The following is a 22,730-nucleotide window of genomic DNA, read 5'->3' as shown; positions in this document are numbered from 1 at the left end:
TCAGAGTTCCAGTTGCTTCTCCTAGTTAAAATCCTGTATACTTCAAAACAAAACAAAGCCTACAGGAGCAAAGTTTGCATGAAACCAGTGCTTTTTTTTCTAGGGGTACTCAAGGGAACCAGGTAGAGCGCCTTCTTGGTAGTGGTGCCCTCCCTGTGGAATGCCTTCCCTTCAGATGTCAAGAACTACACAACTTTTATAAGACATCTGAAGGCAGCCCTTTATCGGGAAGTTTTGAATGTTTGATTATGTTTTTATATATGCTGTAAAGCACCCAGAGTGGCTGGGGAAACACAGCCAGATTGGGGGGTATAAATAATAAAAAATTATTATTGTTATTATTATTATTATGCAGTACCGGCCCCACCACCACCCCTGAAAAAAAGCACTGGTTTAAAGTGTGGCACTTACTGTCACAACTTCATGGCGAGTACCGGCACCTTTTCTTCTAGAAGAAAAGCACTTCCTGAAACACATGATTTATTCAATATAACACCATCAGTTTCACAAAGTAGCCTAAGTGAAAGTCAGGACCCTGCCCCAAGAGACTTGCAATCTAGACTTGGCAGGGGGACAGAGAGAAAAACAGAGCATTGCATTTGCACATGCTTTTCCCCCCAGAAAGAAATACAATATATTTGAAGTTGACATTTGATCTTAAAGGATTAAGACTGCAGTCCTGTGCCCGCTTACCTGGAAGCAAGCCCCACTGAACACAGTAGGATTTATCTTCAAGTGAACATAGGATTGTGCTGCACAGTTGCAACCCTATGTGTGTGTAAACATGTGAGATTAGGTTGCATGGCTTGTGGCAGCTACATTTTAATGTATTTAATATATTAGGTAAAAGGACCCCTGACCATTAGGTCCAGTCGTGTCCGACTCTGGGGTTGCGGCGCTCATCTCGCTTTACTGGCCAAGGGAGCCGGCGTACAGCTTCCGGGTCATGTGGCCAGCATGACAAACCAGAGCAGCACACGGAAACGCCGTTTACCTTCCCGCCGGAGCAGTACCTATTTATCTACTTGCACTTTTGACATGCTTTCGAACTGCTAGGTGGGCAGGAGCTGGGACCGAGCAACGGGAGCTCACCCCGTCACGGGGATTCGAACCACCGACCTTCTGATCAGCAAGCCCTAGGCTCTGTGGTTTAACCCACAGCGACAGTCACTTAAAATCAAGCATCTTCTAAACACAGATATTTAATATCTTTCCGTTTTCCATGTAGCATCTTATGTTCTTGCTTTTGTACTGCAGGACAGTAACACATTATTATCTGTTTATTTAAAATATTTATTCACCACCACCACACCATCATTTACTTATACACTGCCCATCCAACTGCTTTTCTATTTAATTTTTTTCAGCAGTGCGCATAAATCAACAAGTCAGTAAAAGCAGCAGAACAATAAATAATTAAGATCTTTTAGAAAGACTTAAAGCAGAAGCAGGGAAAAATTTAAGCAATACCATAAAATTTCAAAGCGTAAGCTATTTATTCACCAAAGCATTTAATAGTTTTGATTTTGTCTACTGAATGGTAAAAGGGTTCGGGCCTCTTTTACTTGTGGAGGAATGGCATTCTACAAATTGGGTGCTCTCCCCTCACTTTCTTCTTGTCAGGGGAACCTGGAGCTCAGTTCCAGAACTTAAACTGGACAATTTCTTATGCAAGTCTAAGATTCATACGAAAGAGAGAAGAGGGTCTCCTCAGATCCTGTTTGCTCTGTGTTGCATATACAGTATAAGAATTTTGCAAAGACAGAGGAGTTGTGGTATGAAAATGCAGGTTAGTTCCTTAAGATATTGTTTCTGCCCATAGGTATTTAATCAACCAAAAAACAACATTGAAAACTATTTGCCTGATGTACCTCCCTCAGGCAAAATACTTTCCATGTGAGCTCATTTCATCGAACTGCTTTCCTCCCCATTGACTTGGTGTTCTCATATGTTGTTGGGTATCCAGCGTAGGAATTTGTATTCACTGCTAGCTGATAACCATTCCCAAAGAAAGTAGTTAAGTGTTTTTGTACTGAAACTTTGGCATGCCGTGAATCGAGTAGCTATTTCCATAAGTATGACTCATTGTAGATCCAGTGTAAAGGGGATATGTTGCCAATGAAACAACATCCTGCGATTATTTTTTCTCCCGAAACTCAAGATAGTCTAATGGCTATATATGATACTATACTGTATATCAAAGATTTTGCAGTGCTCTAAAACTTTTAACCTTGCTTTTTAGCAGCGCACTCTTTTTACAATTCACAAAGAAATATCAGTTTTTTCTTGTGGTTTGTTTGGACTTTTGCTGCTTCCCACAAGGATGTGGTTTAAACTATGTTGACTTTGGTGGATTGTTAAAATGACAACTTTTTCATATGCTAATGACTATGTATGTGGAGGAGCATTGTGTTTTAGCTTGGGTGAGTTTAGTTGAGCAACTGATGGCCTGTGAGCAATCTCTCGTTGTGCAGAGTGGCAAGTTTGGGAGCAGTTTTGCTGCCTTCACCAGTCTTCAGATTTGCAAGTAACCACAACAGAGCAGATGCATCAGATCTTGCTGATTTCAGCACAGAGCTTATGTGGCAGATGGATTGAGTCATTCCAAACAGACAATAGAACAAACACCAGGCTAATCCATTTTCTCCTCAATTTATTTCACCATTTCAAACTTATCTTTGGCAAAAGTAAAAGTCAAAGCTAGAAAAACAATTGCATGCATTTATTTACAGGTTAAACTGTGGTATTTCATTTTCTTATTTGTTCCAACTTTTCTTCTGGTGTTGTGATACCTTCGGTACTAAGCTTGCTTCAAATACCGTATTTTTCGCTCCATATGACGCACCTGAACATAAGACGCACCTAGTTTTTAGAGGAGGAAAGGGGGAAAGCCCTATTTTTTTGAGGGTCACCTGAAAGTGGTGCAGCTTTTTTTGCAAAAGGAAAAGCCCTGCTTTTTTGAGGATCAGCTGAAAGTGGTGCAGCTCACAGTTCTGCAGCTTAGTCCTACACCCATTTCTACAGTTTCCAGACAGATAATCTAATCAGCCAGTCACATGTTCTGGGGAAACAAACAGCCTCCCTCTGCATTCAACAATGGAGGCCTGGGCAAGGGGGCGGGGCTGGAAAAGGAGCCTTATCTCTCTCCCTATCACTTGCTGAACAGCTGTTCAGTGGCTTCCTTTCAACACCCCTTCTCTCTTTGTTAAAAAAAAAAGAGCACATCTGCTTTTGGCCCCTAGGCAATTTGGCTCCAGGGACCATGCATTCGCTCCATAAGACGCACAGACATTTCCCCTTACTTTTTAGGAGGAAAAAAGTGTGTCTTATGGAGCGAAAAATACGGTAACCTCAAGATACCTGTTCCCTAGTAATGTAGGAAAAGGTTTTAGGGTGAGACAAAATTGAAAGGTTTTAACTAGAGGTCTGTTGTTTAATGTTTGGACAAAGAATGAAGAGCCTAATAGTAATAATACTTAACATAGCTTGTTTTTTTTAGTGTACCATTTGATTCACATAAACTTTAGTTTAGTCCCAGTAATGGCCAACCAGGTCTCCCTGTGAAGCCCACAAACTGGACTCGAAAGCGGCCCGCCACTCTTGCCATTTACTATCTAAAGCAGTTGCTATACACATACTTGGGAACATCATGCAACATCATAGCCCTTGATAGGCCTATCAGTTTGTCTGATGCCAAGCCACATGAACCAGTTGCCATTATGGAGCAGCAAATTCCTTTAAAATTACTTATGAAGAATGCAAATAAGTCTTTACTGAGCAATAAATTTCTTTGGGACCCCTCTTCCCAAATTCCTATGTTATATTGTAGGAGGGGTGGGTAGGTGGGAATTCTCAGCCTTACAGCAGTTGAGTAAGGTATGTTTGCTGAGGTCATGAAGCAGGGGTGGTGAACCTGTGGCCCTTTAGATGTTGTTGAACTCCAACTCAGGCTAGTGGGTGTGACTAATAGTCAGGTCCTCCATGCTCGAAAAGGTCTTTTTGAACACTAGTTGCTCATACTGCCATATCTTCAGATCTAGAATTGCAGGGTTCATAGCCAGCTTGAGATGTCCCGACTCTAAGCCCCTATACTACACCAGTCATTATTTTTCAGATAATATTTGGAGAGCCAGAAGTTTTTGCATAATTCCACTGTGCACATCCATCCAGGTTTGGTTACGGATTGAATGTCAATTTCACTCCTCCTTTCTAACATAACCCACTGGCTGCTTCAGCTTGCACTACTCCTGTGCCTAATCCATGCACAAATGGCGGGAATTGCAGTGGAAGCCTGCTTTCAGCCTGGAATAAAACTTTTCAGGGAATGGAAGGAGCTAGTGTGAGCATGTGTCCTCATTCAAGCAGCCATTTAATGCTGGTGTTGGTGGCCTACTTTGTGCAGATATGGCTGGTGATTTTTGGCCATGCTACTTTTGTTGACAGTGTTTTCACTGTCCTTAATTGTTTCTTTGCCTTCTCCTGTGCCAAGTAAAGTAACTATATGATGACATATTTTCATATTGAAACTTTTCTTTATTCCAAAGCCTTCCCGAATTAGGCCATTTTATTCCTGCAACTTTCAATTATCATTAGTTTCCTGCTTTAAACAATGTTTTATGGGTTTGTTTGTTTTTCTAGTTTTGTACACAGTTCAGGTATTTTTTGAATGTAGAGCAGTTTATACATTTGGAAATAAATAAATAAAACAAAACAGGATAATCATTCCTGGCTTCTTCAAATGTTAACAAACTAGTGTATTTGAAATTTAGGTGCCTGACAAGAGTACCAGGGTAGAAAAGTAGGTCAGCTTAAATTAAATGAATGTTTCAAGCAGAAACGGAGTTTCATATTGTATTATTTTACTGCAAATTGTTTTAGTAATACAGTTCTTTAAGATATAACCGTTGCTTTTAAAATGACGTTTTAACTGTCTAAAAACACTTCAGTCAGTTGACAGCCCTTTCCTCGCATATATACAGTCACCAAGAATCACTCCAGGAGACACAAATATTACCTCAGAGCTGGCCTTGAGATGAGCCAGATGGTTTGATTTCCAAACAAAGTCCAAAAACTGTGTTTCTGCCTTTTATATTATTTCCAACAGCGCCATGTCTAGAGATGTAGCTTTCGCCTCTTTCTGATGGTGCAAATCCATCGGGGAAATAAATAAATACTTTGGGTTGTCTGCAGCACTGCAAGAGATTTCTAAGTGTGCAACAGTGTTTCCCCTTCATCTCCATCCTCAAAATCTGCTTCAGAGAGCAGGGGGACCCTCCAGAGCAGATTGCGGGGTAGGGAGGTGAGGAAGGAGAAACCTTGCTTTGCAAGTGGAATGCTGCCCATGCAGTTATGGATACAACCCCTTTTTTATTAAACAAAGTTTGTACCGTGTTTTCCTGAAAACAAGACATACCCATAAAATAAGCCGTAGCAGGATTTCTATGCATTTGCGCAATATAAGCCATACCCTGAGAATAAGACATAGTGACACGGTGCCTCCCTTAAGACGGCCTGGATAGGCGTGGCTTTGCAGTGTACTGACGCGGCGCGGTTAAAATAAGACATCCCCCGAAAATAAGCCATAGTGTGTTTTCTTGAGGGGAAAAAATATAAGACAGTGTCTTATTTTCAGGAAAACACGGTATATCACTTAATCGGGAAAATTTATAAGCTGATTAAATAAAACAGTATAAAATATTCATAAGAAAATACCAGTGAAATCAAACTTTAAAAGCAAATAGACATGTGGAATATATGAAATATGTATGAAATATAGCTGAACTAAACTATTTTGAAACTAATATACATAACTACATATCTGAGTATCTTTATTATTATTTATTGAGTTTATATACCTCCCTATACCTTACTTAAACATAAAAAGTTTTCCTATTTCTCCCCATCACCACGCCATAGTCTTTTATGAAATGTTCACCTCAGTTGCTTCAAAAATAAGTAACTCAACAGTGGATTGTGGATAACTGACTTTTACAGCAAGATGTTACTGCCTGGCATAGAGAGCTGCTAGCAGAGTGCATTGGTGTAGAGCTGGTCTGATAAAAGATTGCATGGTGAACAGCTCTTTACTCTGCTTTCAGGATGTTTGCACATTGTTTATTTTTCTACATTTACTATGAGGGACTTGGGAAGGAGCATAGTTCAGAGATAGAGCACATATCATGCATACGAATGGCTCTAGGGACCTCTATCTGAAACCCTGTAGAAACCCTGCAGTAGGGCTGGGCGGTATCTGGCTTGCTTTCAACATTGTGATATACCACCAGCTGAATATCATGATATACAGTACTGAATATATCACGATGTCTGAAATAAGTAAGGTGAGGAGGAAGAAGCAGCCGAGATACAGCTCCCAGTCCTACAGCTGAGCAAGCTCCCATGCTGGCTCACGTGAGCCAGAGCGGTGGAGTGTGTGTGCTTCCTTAAACTTCAGCATCAGGTAGCTTCACAAAACTATGCTTTCTTTAACTGCTATAGGCACACGCATGCACACACGAGAGAGAAGGGAGGAAAGATCCCATGCTCATTCAACTCAGGAAGACGCAGAAGCTCCAGCTGACTTCCTGGTGTTTTCCAGTATCATTATTTTTGCATGGCGCGCACACACACACGACTCACAATATATTGCTGGCTCATTTATTTTGAGAAGGTTATCACGATGTGGTCTTGAAACCAGTTTTGGACGATATATCAATATATCACCCAGACATACCTTGCAGCTGTTCTCCCAGTTCCTTCATCTAAATTAGACTAACATTATTGCTGAAATATTTAGAAAGCGCAGAAGCACAAAATCCTCCAGCTTCTGAACCATTCACATGTTATCAGATCTTAACGTCTTCCCAGAGTGTGCAATACACAGAACCTTCAAGATTTCCTTGGGGTATTTTAAGGCTGCCAAAAGCCTTGCCTCATTTCCGTCTCAGTGGACCACAAGCCTCAGTCAGCTTAAATGAAGGCTACTCTTTTCCCTGACTTAGTAGTTTATTTTATGTGCAGGGATTTTAATTTTTATTATTATTACTTTTCACAAGGAGCAGCAGTCAGATCATATCAGCTCCATTCACTGTCAGAAGCAATGCAACCAAGTACACATTTATCATCTCAGTGAGAATTAACTGATGCACGCATACATATGTACACATCTAAAGCCTTGCATGCTTGAAGTTGAAGAGAGGGAGATGTCTTGTAGAATGAGTTGCTTTCCCCACTATTTTCACCCACTTCAGATTTTGCATGTGCTCTTCTGCAGACCACTTCAGATATCTGAAACTGTGTATTGGGATTTCTTGCAAGCGATCTTCATCCTGCTCACCTACTCCCTCCATTCTGCCCAAACTCTTGCCTATAGACTGCCTATGGCAGGCATACACTGCTGCTTCCCATCATACTTGCTCAGTGAACCAATAGGTGCACTATGCATGTGCCCAGGCAAACATGGGGGAAGCAATGCTTTCACTTCCTTTTGGTAACAGCACACTCTGCTCTATGGGGCCTGGTGACTTGGCAGCAATGCATGTGGGTCCTCAGTGCTGCGCAGTGCATGCATCACATTGCATGACAGATAAAAGGGCATGTCCCCATTTAAAGAAAACAAAACTAGCTGGTTGGCTTTCTAGCAAATAGCAGCTTTATAGGTACCGCTCCGGCGGGAAGGTAAATGGTGTTTCCGTGCACTGCTCTGGTTCGCCAGAAGTGGCTTTGTCATGCTGGCCACATGACCCGGAAGCTGTACGCCGGCTCCCTTAGCCAGTAACGTGAGATGAGCGCCACAACCCCAGAGTCGGACACAACTGGACCTAACAGTCAGGGGTCCCATTACTTTACTTTATGTTGCAGCAGTGGTGTCCTTTTGAATTTTTGCACACCAGACAGTTCCTCATGTGGTATTATTGTCAGGTGGGTCCGGCCATAATAGCTTTTAGGAACCAACCTTCAGTGGCTGTTTTTTACAGTGTGTGCATCAAGCAGACTCTTGGATAGCTGCTTACCAGAGTGAGTAACAGCTTTCCCCAGTTTGGATCCACCATTGGATCCACCATTGGAACCAGGTGCACAATTAAGATGGGGGACACCTGGCTTGCCAGGAGTACCTGTGTAAATGATCTAGGGGTCTTAGTAAACCACAAACTTCATAAGAGTCAAGAATGTGATGCAGCTGCAAAATAAGCTAATGCTCTTCTAGGCTGCATCAACAGAAGTATAGGGATCTGGAAGTAATAAAAAGGTAAAGGTAAAGGACCCCTGACAATTAAGTCCAGTCACAAATGACTCTGGGGTTGCGGCACTCATCTCGCTTTGCTGGCCGAGGGAGCCGACGTTTGTCTGCAGACAGTTTTCCCCTGGGTCATGTGGCCAGCATGACTAAGCCGCTTCTGACGAAACCAGAGCAGCACATGGAAACGCCGTTTACCTTCCCGCCGCAGCGGTACCTATTTATCTACTTGCACTTTGACGTGCTAGCTCTCCATCAACGTAGTGAGGCCTACATGAAAGCATGCTTTCGAACTGCTAGGTTGGCAGGAGCAGGGACCAAACAACAGGAGCTCACCCCGTTGTGGGGATTTGAACCGCCGACCTTCCTATTGGCAAGCCCAAGGCTCAGTGGTTTACACCACAGTGCCACCCGCGTCCTGCTCTATTGTGCATTGGCCACATCACACCTGGAGTCCTGTGTCCAGTTCTGGGTGACATAGTTTAAGAAGGATAATGACAAGCTAGAATGTGTGCAGATGAGGGTGGCCAAGATGATCAAGGTTCTGGAATCCAAGCCTTATGAGTAGTGGCTGAGGTAGCTGGTTATGTTTAGCCTGGTTAAGAGCAGACTGAAAGGAGATGTGTTAGCCATCTTCAAATATATAAAGGGCTGTCACAGTGTCACATGGAAGATGAAACAAACTTGTTTTTTGCTGCTCTGGACCTGAATCAATGGATTCTGACTAAACATCAGGAAGAACTTTCTGACAGTAAGAGATTAGGAAATGGTGGGTTCTCCTTCCTTGGAGGTTTTTAAGCAGAGGTTGAATGGCCATCTGTCAAGGATGCTTTAGTTGAAATTCCTGCATTGCAGGGGGTTGGACTAGATGACGCTCAGAATCCCTCCCAGCTCTGTGAGTCTATAATACAGGAGCCCCTTTAATGGTAGCAGATCATCCAAGTATTTTTTGTTTTATTAAAATAATGTGCTGCTTGAAAAGATTGCAAAAGACTGTTTCAGTACAGGATGCAGATAGACATTCCTGAAGTCACAAGGAAACTGCTCACCCTATAAAAACACTTCCTCTTTCCACTTTCAAATGGCTAAGACAGCTTTAATTAAGTCGGTGAACATAATTACAAATTATCTATGACAACTATTCTCGTCTGCCTCGTTAGTTTCTGTCATAACATTGGAGAGAGGTATGTGGGGATTAAAAATACTTTGAGATTGTAAACCTAAACATACTACTTGAGACTTCCCAGTAAACATAATGTTATGAGTTTGTGGGTGCTGGACACTTCTAGATTCCTGGAACCAGTAAATGTTAGAATTTAATTAAGTATTGGACTAGTTCTAAACTGTAGTCCCGGGATATAAGTATTAAAAGCAAATTAAGCAAGGCTAGCTTCCTCTTGGGGTGTTAGGCCCTGGGTGATGGGCCATTAAAAAACCCTCCAAAGGATTAAAAGGGCTTTTTTGCAAGACAACAAGTGGCTTCCTCGCTCTCTCCCTTCCCTGCCTTGGGGGAGAGGACGGAGGACTATGCACAGGGCGGGCGCTGCTTTGCCATGCTCCTGGCACTGTTTGCACCACGCTCCTGGCTGCAAGGTCACGAATATAAGCTGCACTTTAACTTTTCACGGCCGGAATTTGGGGGAAAGGTGAGGTTTATATTTAGGCCAATACGGCAGATTTGCCAACAAAATCATTGGAAGGCCTGTGGACAGATGTTTCTGTGTACTATTAGTTTTGGGGCTACTTTTCTTTAATTTTATACCAAAGTAGCCACTATTTCTTACTTGTCTGGCATTAACATCTTGCTGCTCAGAAGTAATCAAGCATGATAAAAGAAGAGAAAAGAAGGAAAGAGCAAGGTCTAATAAGCCCACAGCTTTGTCAAAAGTCCCAAAGATTATAATGGGACAGTTAAAAAAAAAAAAAACTCTTTCCAGTGCCCAGAACCATCAGTCCATACATTTACTTAGTGCTTGTCCACACTTCCGGATGTCCCGAAGTGCCCCATGCTTAGAAAGCACGGGTCTGAGCAGTTTCCTGCTTGTCCTATCTTTCTAGGCACAGGTCCAAGTGGTTTTGTATTTGCCTTGCTGCTTTCCCCTGGAAAACTGGCTCTTTAACGCTAAATAACAAATGGGCATTGAACTAAATAAAAAGGATGGCACAATGGGACTTCCCCCAACACACCCTGTGCATGCCCCCATGTCATTCCCAAATCTGCTCCAGAGGGTTGGGGGAACAAATTTAGGAACTTCATGGGGGGGGGGGGAGGAAGGGGTTGTGCAATGATGAAACCTACTAAGCACCAGCCACTTAGTGCTGTGTTGTACACAGCCTGGGATAAGCGCTTGTCCCGTCCATTTTGCTGCTGTTGGCATTGCACTGATTGCACCACAAGGCAGTTTTCCCCTTGTTAACAAAGAGACAGGAAAGCTGAGCCCCAGGTTTAGGAGAAGGTGTCAGGAATTTTGAAAGAATGTGGCCTAGAAGAAGCCAAGCTATGCACAACTGATAAAGGGCTGCCTTTGTGGTTATCTCTTAGGTGTGCAAACATTACTTCAAGGTTACAAATATTGACCCTGTATTGTGTATAGTAGGCTCATAAGCTGGGAAACAATGTTGCATTTAGTTCCCAGATTTTAGCTGCAAAGCAGCTTGTATGTGGGAGGTGGAAGAAGGATGATTTTTTAGAGCTAAAAGCTGGCTACAACAATTCCTTCTTCTATTTTTCAGAGTGCAACTCTGTCAGCCCTAATGCTTTTTACAGTGATTGTTGGTGACTTCCTAAGCCCATGTGTCATCTGTAAGTGCTTCCTGCTGCAGAATCACTTCCTCCTCCATCCACACCAGTGTGCTTCTTTAATCCCAAAGAGGTGTGTGTCGTTTTACTAAGGAACTGATTCATAACAAATCCCTTAAGGCCTTTGAGAGTTGTGCATCACTGCTCCTGTGCCATCCTTCAATTTTCAGATAGGGTAGTTTGTTTGAATTCTCAAGGAAAGTATGTATATACCGGTATATATCTTCATACTTATCCATAATGTGTATATGTTACAAAAGTACATTTACCTCCTGTTTATTCCTCCATGTTTTGTTTTTATTGGTATGGTTAGAAGTTGAACTTGGGTTTTTGAAAATGGATGTTATTCTGCCTCTGCAGTGGGTTGCATGTTCATTCCATTATATTGTCAGTTAATGTTTATGACTGTCTTTTTGTGGCTACATACACAGCCTATTTCTGGGGTTTGGAGATGGGACTAGGCACCTGCTATCAAATATATCTGTACTCAGCCCTTCACTTAATTCCCTTGATGTGATGATAGAGGACTGCTCACAACTCAGCTGGCTCAACGGAGATGTCAGTCTCCAACTTGGTGCCCAGAAATCTCCATGTGGTCACAACTGGACTTGCACCAGTAGCAAAATGCACCTGGCACCTGCAGAATTTCTAACATGGGTGAGGAGATGGGCTGTTCACTGTTTTCTGTAGAGTTAAAGGATTGTTGAGTGTAGCATTGAGGCTGAATTTGCTTGGCTTTGGCCAAATCATTGGCCTCCTTCTGCTTCTGTGTCTGGGCTGCACAACAAATGACAGGAAGAACATGATCTTATAATGTTTCTATTTTACTGTGTACATGACCATTTAGTAAAATGACAGCAGTAGCACTGGAAAGAAATGGTATGTACGCATGTTTAAGCATGACATCATACAACTTTTTTAAAAAGAAAAAGGTGATGAAAGCACAGGCCAGCAAACCATGACAAAAGTGCTGAGAACAAGCACTTGGCAGTGGGGCCGCTGTACTTGAGGGACTTGTTAGCATCCATCTGTTCGAGAGACAGTGGAGTGTGCCTCCAGCGATGAAGTCAGACTGCTGCATTAGTAGCACCAAAGTGACCTCTCTGGGGTGCAAGCCTGGGAAGTTGTACGGAGGTCCTGGGCTGGCCAGATGATGCAAAGGTCAAGAAGGCTGTGTGGAGCCCTGACCCCCTCCGACGACAACTTCGGCTCCACCAGGACTGGGGTTGACCCATCTGGTGACTGGTGCGAGGGAAGCAGGCAGGGGCCTATCAGGGAGCCGCACAAAAGGTCTCACCAGGGAGAAAAAACGGCCACTGTGCAGGTCCTCCCCTGCTGGCAGAGGGGTGCTGCTGGTGGCTGGAAATGGACACAGGACCCAAAAAAATTATTTTCTAAGTTAAAAAAATATTTTAATACATTTATTTTATTTTATTTTTTTAACTCTCAAGAATTAAAATGGCAGCGCCCATAAAGGAGCCCTGAACCAACACAGGCCACTTCCTGGGACTGCTGCTTCCGGCCTAACTTTCTCTTCTTTTATATTTTTTATTTCTCATTTTTTAAATTAAATAGGGAAAAAATGACAGGGTTTTTTTTTCTCCCCCCTGGCCTCCCATTATTATCATCACATTTTCCCCTCTCAAAGCATTTTTATATATACTTTTTATTTTTACACACACACACACACAAAACTTTCAGATTCCACCACCTCAACATCTTTCTTTCTTTCTTTCTTTCTTTCTTTCTTTCTTTCTTTCTTTCTTTCTTTCTTTCTTTCTCTCTCTCTCTCTCTCTCTCTCTCTCTCTCTCTCTCTCTCATAAAATCCCTACTCTTTCCACCCCCCTTCGTTTTCTCTTCTCTCTCCTTAATAATAATAATAATAATAATAATAATAATACCACATACCTACATACATAAATCTCCCCATCCACTTTCAATAGTAACTCCCATTTTTGCTGTCTATTACCTCATACTATAACTTGAATCACCACTGCAATTTTTTATCATTACTATTACTATTTTTTTCCTTTATTTCCCCCCCTTTTTTTTACTCTACTGTTCCTTTTCTTTTTTTCTTTCCCCCTTTTTCTTTTTTGAATACTACCCTGCCAGCCTTTAATTTTTAACTTTTTACTACGAAATCCTAACCCCACTTCCCACCCTTAACTGGACCCCACTCCCTCATTTGTGTGTATGTAGGTGTGTGTCCACAAACAACCCCCTCAACACACACCCTCCCTCTGTCCCCACTCCATTGGTCTCTTGCATGTCTGTTTGTTAATCCCTTTATGTCAACTGTTTGCCGATTGGTCTGCTTGTCTTTCTGCCTGTTTGCTTGTCTTCCTCCCGCTTCGCCAACATCACTGAGGCGACTACGGTGACCCTAGAGAAGTCCTTAAAATACAGCCCTGACATGACAAAAATATCCGCCTAATCCAGATGCTGGTTCAACTCAGCAACTCAACAATACCCAGGAACCACCACCGCCAAAACTCTTAACCACAACACACCCCAGTCCAAAAGGATACCACGCACATCTCAAAACAAGGTCACCAGGGAGATAGAGGTGGCACCAGCCAGGGAGATGACGAACAGCACTGAGACCACAACATCACCCCAGAATGACAACAACACAAAAACAAAACGAGGCCTGAGGGAAATGGAACTGAGACTAGCCGAACTACTGAAGAACACAGGGACTCCCCTGAAGACAATAATCAGCGACCTGACCTCCATAGTGGAAACCCTCACTGGCACCATCTCCACTCTAGAAAATAAGAACCAAATGCACAGAACACCACAGAAACCAGTGCTGATATGCCCAGGAACCTCTTCTGGACATCAGCCATACAAGAAATATTCAAAATAACTAAACAAGTATTAGACGTCACCCCAGAACTGGCCCTACTGAACATCTTCCAAGATAATAATGCCCACTCACATTATAAAGAGCTCATAACCAACCTACTCTCAGCAGCCAGAAGCAGACACTGGAGAGACCTGTCAGGAGTAAGCTTGGACCATGGTACCAAATAGTATGGGAAACAGTGAATAGAAAGAGAACCCACACAAGTGACGCTGACACAAAACCCCACACATACACCAAGTAGAAGAATAGAAGCATTGCCACCCCACTCACCATTCACCCTCCTCTTCCTTTCTCCTTTCTTCCCAACCTAATACTGCATGCAACACTAACGTCTCACAGCAAATGAAACTGATCTGTAGAAAACACAGCTTGAAAAAAGAGACAATGCCCGTATTTTTGTAAACTAAGCAATCTTTAATAAAAATATATATTTTTTAAAAAAGTGGAGAAAGTGGATAGAAAGAAGTTACTCTCTGGCTCTCACAGTACTCGAACCTGGGACCATTCAGTGAAGCTGAACATTGGGTTCATGACTGACAAAACTAAGTACTGAACTGCATCATGCAGCACATAGTTAAACTATGGAATTTGCTCCCACAAGATGTAGGGATAGCGAGAAATGTGGATGCCTTTAAAAGAGGATTAGACAAGTTCATGGGGAGTAAGGCTATCTATCAGTGGCTCATAGCTGCAGTGGCTGAGCCCTGTCTCCATTGTTGGATGCAGCGTGTCTCTGAAGGCTAGTTGCTGGGGGAGTGTGCAGTTTCACTTAGCTCCTCTTGTGGGGTTTCCATAGGCAACTGGATAGCTATTGTGGGAAAAGGATGCCAGGCTTGATGGAACTTTGGGCTGATCCAGCAGGGCTCTTTTTACATCCATACGAATAGGGACTGTGTTTTGCACTGTTGACTGTCTTAATTTTATAGTTTTTCTTTTAAAATATTTTTTAGCATGAATAAAGATGACGTCTGAATTGTGGACTGTCTTTCTTCCTGTCCAGAATGCATCTAGAACTGGTTTTGACATTAAAAATGAACCTGGCAATTTAATGAAATGATTACTCTGGCCTCAGTAAATGGTTTCCATTCTTTGTCTCCCTCAAGAGAGCAAAAATCATGTTCTTGGCCAGCTAATGAACCAAGTTTGCCTGTCTCTTTGCAGATGTGGTGTTGGAGAAGGCCATGCACAAGTGCATCCTGAAGCCCCTCAAGGGTCACGTTGAGGTGATGTTAAGAGAGTTCCATACAGCTGACGGCTCTTGGAAACAGCTGAAAGAGAACCTTCAACTTGTCCGACAGCGGAATCCTCAGGAGCTTGGGGTGTTTGTCCCAACACCAGACTTTGTAGATGTTGAAAAGATTAAAGTCAAGTTCATGACCATGCAGAAGATGTATTCTCCTGAAAAGAAAGTCATGCTGCTGCTAAGAGTCTGCAAACTAATTTACACTGTGATGGAAAACAATTCAGGTAAATGCTGCCTCTTGACCAAAGATTTCTTTGCTGTTCAGGAACATCTGGAGGAAGAGGGGAAAGTGAGCAAATGTTTCATCTCCCAACAGTTTCAAATCTCCCTTTTCCTTTATCTCACAGGTTTTGTCATTTGTAATCTGATAGTCTGCAGTCTGGTTCTATTTGTTTTCATACCTGCACTACTTCTAGCATGTTGCAGTGACTAGTTGGTGTAACAGATATCTGGAATGAAGGCAGTGTCTGCTAAGAAGAGATTAAAATAAAAAGGGGACTGAGGGGCCCAGATATTGGAGCACGTTGGAAAAAACAACAGGGAATCTAGCTAGCCATAGGTGGACATTTCTGAATACAGTAATTTGTGAAAGCAGCAAAACAATTTGGCATTGGTTGTGCATTTAAATCATGTATCCGAACACTATGTATGCATTGCTGTAGTGTGAGAAATGGCCTGTGACATTGGTGCCAGTTAATGCCTTTTTCTTAAAGTCTGATACAAAAAGGGCACAATTTAAATGGGCAAATACATGTGTGGTACTGTCAGTTATGAATGGTGCGTGCACACACATGCAAATATCGCTTGCTAGAATTCCTGCACCCTCTGCACGCTTCCTGAAACTGGCCTGGAGGGTTTCAGGAGAACAGCACGTGAGGTGGGTGGGATCTGGCAAGCTGGAGTGATGGTCCAGATAGAGGGGCTAGAAGAGCGTGACATTGAATTCCACCCATTGATTTGCAATGACCCGACCTTCAGACTGCATTTTTGCATTGTGACGAACAATGAAAAACATGGTGTCACATCGCACTTGTTTTAGAAGCTTAGTTTGAATAATTTGAAAATGGTGTGAGCCTTGAAAAAATCTATGCCCAAAGACTAGTGCAGGCTTTTCCCATTCTAGGGTTCTGCAAGGTTTATGAGGTATGGCTAATCCTTTTAGGTGGAACAGAAGTGTTGCTGCAAGTATGAGCACAGTCCCAGCCACCCAGGGGTAGGTAGCATAGAATTGTACTCACATGGAGCAAGCTAGCTTCTCACATAAGTTTTCAGTAAACCATGAAGCTGGTCAAGAGCCCCCAAGAACATCTCATGGCTGAGCTAACATGGACATTGCTTAATCCAGAAGGCAGTTGCTTAGCACAAATCCCAAGCTTTAACTGATTTGTACTACAGTACAGTACACGGGTGGCGCTGTGGGTTAAACCACAGAGCCTAGGGCTTGCTGATCAGAAGGTTGGCGGGTTCGAATCCCCGCGGCGGGGTGAGCTCCTTTTGCTTGGTCCCTGCTCCTGCCCACCTAGCAGTTTGAAAGCACGTCAAAGTGCAAGTAGATAAATAGGTACCACTCTGGCGGGAAGGTAAACGGCGTTTCCGTGCGCTGCTGTGGTTCGCCAGAAGCGGCTTAGTCATGCTGGCCACATGACCCGGAAGCTGTACTCCGGCTCCTTCGGCCAGTAACGCGAGATGAGCACCGCAGCCCCAGAGTCGGACACGACTGGACCTAATGGTCAGGGGTCCCTTTACCTTTACAGTACCTCAGCACTACAAGTATTTAACTTTGCTGTAGCCAATTGCCATCCTTTAATCTGCTTATCCAGTCTAATGATGGCATATAAAGTATCTGTCCTAGAAGTTCTTTGGGTTTGCAATCACTTTCTCTTTAATTTTTCACCAATGGTTAAAGGTAAAGGATCCCTGGACGGTTAAGTCCAGTCAAAGGCAACTATGGGCTGTGGCACTCATCTCGCTTTTCAGGCTGAGGGAGTTGGCGTTTGTCCACAGACTGCTTTCTGGGGCACCAGAACACTGTGATGGAAGCCAGAGCACACGGAAACGCCACTTACCAACGGATCCTGTGATAATAGCATATATGTTTGAGCAAAATTCGCTTGTCATGAATTAAAATGATTGAGCTGAATGGAAACAGCAGTGCAGAAGACGGCCTTTAAACGTGGAAAGAGGCAGACAGACCTGGCAGAGGGTTGTGATTAATGCCTATATTTTCTCTCCCCACTCTTCCTCACCCTTCGTCAAGGGCGGATGTATGGAGCTGATGACTTTTTGCCAGTGCTGACCTACGTTGTGGCTCAGTGTGACATGCTGGAGTTAGATGCTGAAATTGAGTACATGATGGAGCTGCTGGACCCATCCTTGCTACACGGAGAAGGTAAATGTCCTTGAAGCTCTGAGGTGACTCGTTTGCCAGGAATTTGTTTATTTGTAGCCTGTCTGAATAGACAGCCTTTAAAAGAATCCCGAGAGCCTCTAACTTGTTGCCATGGCTTATCAAGTAATGCCTACAAACAAAACAAAAAGATAACCCCAACCAATGAAGATAAAAAGCCCCGTGTTCCTGCCTGCATAGGGAGAGGGTATTTTTAATTAAAAATAATAATATGCTTTTCTTTGTGGTTCTGGAAGGAGGAAACTGTCATTTGGCCTAGCAACTTGGGCGGTGGTGATTTACAGTAAACTCTTAACCATGTCTTCACAGAAGTCCTGTTGAATTCAATGGGACATGCTCCCAGGTCAGTGAGGTTAGGGTTGCAGCCTTAGTTCAGTTTGGAATGATAGATCAGGCCATACATCTTGTGGCAGGGTCTGAAATGATATGTGACAATTTCTCTCTTCAATTCTCTCTTTCTCCAGTATGGAAAACTTTGCTCTAAGGTGCTACTGGAAAGAATTTCCTATTTTGTTTCGACTATGGCAGACCAACACGGCTACCCACCTGTAACTGGAAGCTTTTAAATTAGCTTTCCTAAACCTTAGGAATAACTTGTATTTCAGAGCAGGCTGCCTTCAGAGGCCAGGAGATTGCCACAAGTCTTCTTTCAGATTCATATTGGTATTTAGAAACATTATCATGGTCAACCTGCCTCCTGCATGACAGTTCATTGAAAAAGAAAAACATTTCCTTGTTCAGTTGGTAGAGCATGAGACTCTTAATGGTAATAATAATAATAATAATAATCATAATAATTTGATTTATACCCCGTCCATCCAGCTGGGTTTCCCCAGCCATTCTGGGCGGCTCCCAACAAAATATTAAAAACATGATAAAACATCAAACTTTAAAAACTTCCCTAAACAGGGCTGCCTTCAGATATCTTCTAAAAGACAGATAGTTGTTTATTTCCTTGACATCTGATGGGAGGGTATTCCACAGGACGGGCGCCACCACCGAGAAGGCCCTCTGCCTGGTTCCCTGTAACCTCACTTCTCGCAGTGAGGGAACCGCCAGAATGCTCTCGGAGCTGGACCTCGGTATCTGGGCTGAATGATGGGGGTGGAGACGCTCCTTCAGGTATACTGGGCCAAGGCCGTTTCGTGCTTTAAAGGTCAGCACCAACATTTTGAATTTTGCTCAGAAACGTACTGGGAGCCAATGTAGGTCATGGGTTTGAGCCCCGTGTTGGGTAAAATGGGGTTGGACTAGATGACCCTTGTGGTCTCTTCCAACTCTATAGTTCTATGATTTTAAGTGTAGGACAGTTTGGCCCACTACATTAATCTATAAACATTTTTATGTGCTGCTCACCCTTACATTGTGCCACTCTTTTTCCGGGCTGCTGTATTCAACCACTCTCTGCCATTAAGTTCAGAATTGCTGCCAATACATTATCCAGGAGTGTTATAATAGACAGCTGAGAGTTAGGGGTGGAACCAAAGAATGCTGGCAGAAACATTTGCTATCGTCATTGTCATTGCTCAAATAGAACCCTCAGAGCTATGTTTCCCAAAATGTGGTACATGTATCCATGGGGTATGTGAAAGGGTTTCAAATTTGCTGTAGTCTGGACAAAATAGTATTATTAAAATAAATCCCCAATTTATCTTCTCCCAAGAAGAGGTACTCTGATATGTCCAAACTTTCAAAAGGGATATACAATTATTTGGGAAACACTGCTTTAGAGTGTTCTAAGCACACCACATGTGTTCTCTCAGCAATCCTTACCAAAGCCCTGTATAGCAAGCAGATAGGACCCCTGGATGGTTAAGTCCAGTCAAAGGTGACTATGGGGTGTGGCACTCATCTTGCTTCAGGCTGAGGGAGCTGGCGTTTATCCACAGGCAGCTTTCTGGGTCATGTGGCCAGCATGAATAAACTGCTTCTGCTTCTGGTGCAGCGGGACACCATGACGGAAACCAGAGCACATGGAAATACCATTTACCTTCCTGCCGCAGTGATACCTATTTATCTACTTGCACTGGCATGCTTCCAAACTGCTAGGTTGGCAGGAGCTGGGACAGAGCACAGCGCCATAGCCCTGTATAGCAAGCAGATATTCATCTTACCAAAAGGGGAAAGCACTGAGGATGTGAGAGAGTTGATAACACAGGCAGGATTTTAATTGAGGATTGTTTCATAGTGAAATCACTTTATTTGTTATTTGTGCGGGGGTTGCATTCCTGGCCCGCTCATGTGTCAGCGGAGTGCGTGTAAGGCCCCCTCCCCCCGGTCCACCCCCTTTTCTTGCCACTTCTGGGTTGCGGCAATGTGTGCGTCACAGTCGCGTATGCATTGAAAAAATATAAAATGGTCTTTGCCTGTACTCGAAACCCTTTGAGGAACACTTCATAATTATTTTTTAACACACAGGTTAGTCATTTTTGTAAAAAGGCATGGAGTGTAGAAGCTACACAGAGGTAGCAGCAGCTCTCCAATTCATACTCAGGGAACCAAAAATATACTCTTTCTGCCATGCAGAAAAAATGGGATAAGAATATGTGAATCAGTTTTATTACTAGAAATTCCTCTTGGCTTTTGTTTAGGTTGCTTGAGAACAAGGGGCTTGTTATTAGGTTAAATTTGCAAAAAACAAAAACCCAACCAACAATGATTTAGCTCTTAAAATATGACCTAGAATATGTCTCCTGCTTGTGGCTCTGAAACTTTTCCTGCCTATGCAGTTGTTTGGCTCGTTATAAGCCTGGAGTAGTGAAGGAGGATTCCAGAGGCCCCTCCCCTCCTGGGCAGCTGAAGCTGTAGGATCTGGCAAGGAACTTCTGTTTCCAACAGCAAAACAAAAACAAGTGGGGCCAAGCTTCTGGCCAAGCAGCTGGATGTTGATACTTCCTTGGCCTCCAAACTGCATCGGATTTCTCTGTGTTACTATTTGCAACAAATTGCATTTGTCTTTTCCAGAAATCCAATGGTGGGCGGGGGCATGAACAGAATTCCATCTAATGTGGAAGAGCATTTGAGTACAGCAGGAATGAGAACTGCAACAAACACCAGAGTCTGCTTTAAGTAATCTTCCTGATGTTTGTGCTATACTTGCCACAGTGGGTGGTGTCAAGAAACCAGGAGAACAAAACAACTCAGAGGGTTGGATCCAGACTCTGTTTCTTTGGAACAAAGTTTGAAACCCACTGGCATGGCTGTGGTTTCAAAGGCACACCTCAGAAGGATGGCAGACCCCCAATTTGTAGTAGCAGCAGTAGTACAGTATTTATTAAATTTGGATACCACTCTTTAAGAGGAGACTGAGAAGAGATAGGGTAAAGGTAAAGGGACCCCTGACCATTAGGTCCAGTCGTGTCCGACTCTGGGGTTGCAGCGCTCATCTCACATTACTTGCCGAGGGAGCTGGCGTACAGCTTCCAGGTCATGTGGCCAGCATGACAAAGCCGCTTCTGGCGAACCAGAGCAGCGCACGGAAACGTGTATCTGAAGAAGTGTGCATGCACACGTAAGCTCATACCAATAACAAACTTAGTTGGTCTCTAAGGTGCTACTGGAAGGATTTTTTTCCCCCCGACTGATTACCGGTATATATATAAGTAATCAAGCTGTTGGTAATTATCTCTGGAACACTCTTCTCCTGATTTCTTCACAGGTGGCTACTACTTGACAAGTGCATATGGAGCACTTTCTTTGATAAAGAATTTTCAAGAAGAACAAGCAGCTCGGCTGCTGTGCTCGGAAGCCCGGAATACCCTCCGACAATGGCATAAGCGTAGGACAACAAATAGAACGATTCCATCTGTGGATGATTTTCAGGTGCAGTTGATGACTTTTCCATATGATGACTTTTCTACTGTGGGCAGAGTATAAGTGTGATATAACAGACAGCATGGTAGATGTAGATTGTCCTTGGTGATGTTAGTTCTAGTTGCCCCTCATTCGTGAAGCTCAGGGCAAACCTAGCTCTGACAGGGCTGCCATTCTTGTACCCGCTCCATTCACTGGTAAAGCCAGGGATGGGGTGAAGTTAGAATAAAATACGCATGGAAGACTGGTGTCCTGCCCTGCCATACAAACCCTGATGCCTTTGTTCCCCTCCATCTTTTGTTCTCCTTTTTTAAGCTTCAGTGTTGGAATTGAGCCAAGGAAGAAATAGACAACTGTGGGCAGTAAGATGTACATTGCCCCTCACCTGCATGATCTTTTTACTGTTAAAAGACCGACCCTGTCCTCAGTCTTTGTTTATATGTGAAAGGGGCAGATATATAAAGAGAAACAGGTGTCTGTCACCATTTCATCTAATTTGGGCATGGCTCTCTGTCTCTCAGTGTAACCTAAGGTTTTGGGGAAGGGATTCGTCTCCATGTTGCAATGCCTGGAAGTAATTGAATGTGAAGTGACTGCAGAGTTTCATATTCTTCTTGGGGAGATCCTGGAGTGATTATGGGCAGCTGCTTCTTCCTTAAGATCTCCTTACAGGATTCCTGTTTGGTCAGAGCACCTAAACAAGATGGAAGTACAAATTGTTGTGTACTTTGATCTTGCATGGTCTGAGAAAATTACTTTTCATATCTAACTTGCAATTTTGGTGTAGGCTTGTTAACTTGGTAGTGATAATGGAATTGCAAATCAAGCTTAACTTCAGTTTCTGTATCATTGGTGCTTAAAAAAAAAAAAAAGGTGCCGGTACTCACCATGAAGTTATTAAAGTAAGGCTGGATCTAGACACATAAAAGAAGCGATTCAGTTAAACACACTGTAAACTTCATACAAGGAAATTCGGTTGGTGAAAGATGGGGATCCAATGTGCCATCTGGTGTCACAGTGTTATAACGCATATAAAGTGCTTTATCTTTACGAATGTAGCTGAGTCCTAGGTGCCGGTACTGCATACCATTGAGTACCCCCTGAAATAGAATAAAAAAGCACTGTGTATCATGATAATTTAGCACTGATACTTTGGGGAAAGCTAAAGCATGTTTCACTGTTTGAATTTTATGGTTAGCATAAAACCTCCAAGATTTTGCATGCTTGCAAACATGTTAGAGAATAAATGTGGAGGATGTTTCTTCCCCTTAGAAACAAAAGTATTTGTTGGTGTATCCTGAACGTACATTTTGCCCTATATTTGACCAACTCCCTCCAATGACTCATTTCATTTCATGTCA

The 22,730-nt window shown here is 43.0% G+C and overlaps 1 protein-coding gene across 1 annotated transcript in view; it reads left to right on the top strand.

Moving 5' to 3' along the window:
- Positions 1-22,730, top strand: part of RIN2 (Ras and Rab interactor 2) — a 47,520-nt gene that overhangs the window by 20,956 nt on the left and 3,834 nt on the right. The window contains exons 8-10 of the mRNA XM_033154130.1: positions 15,068-15,373; positions 17,407-17,538; positions 21,215-21,378. Coding sequence (XP_033010021.1) covers positions 15,068-15,373; positions 17,407-17,538; positions 21,215-21,378 — 602 coding nt within the window. The remainder of the gene's footprint in view (positions 1-15,067; positions 15,374-17,406; positions 17,539-21,214; positions 21,379-22,730) is intronic.

The sequence above is a fragment of the Lacerta agilis genome, chromosome 7 (genome assembly GCF_009819535.1).
Source record: "Lacerta agilis isolate rLacAgi1 chromosome 7, rLacAgi1.pri, whole genome shotgun sequence".
Lineage (NCBI taxonomy): Eukaryota > Metazoa > Chordata > Lepidosauria > Squamata > Lacertidae > Lacerta > Lacerta agilis.
Note: the sequence above shows the minus strand (reverse complement) of the source record. Positions and strands in the feature narration are given on the sequence as shown.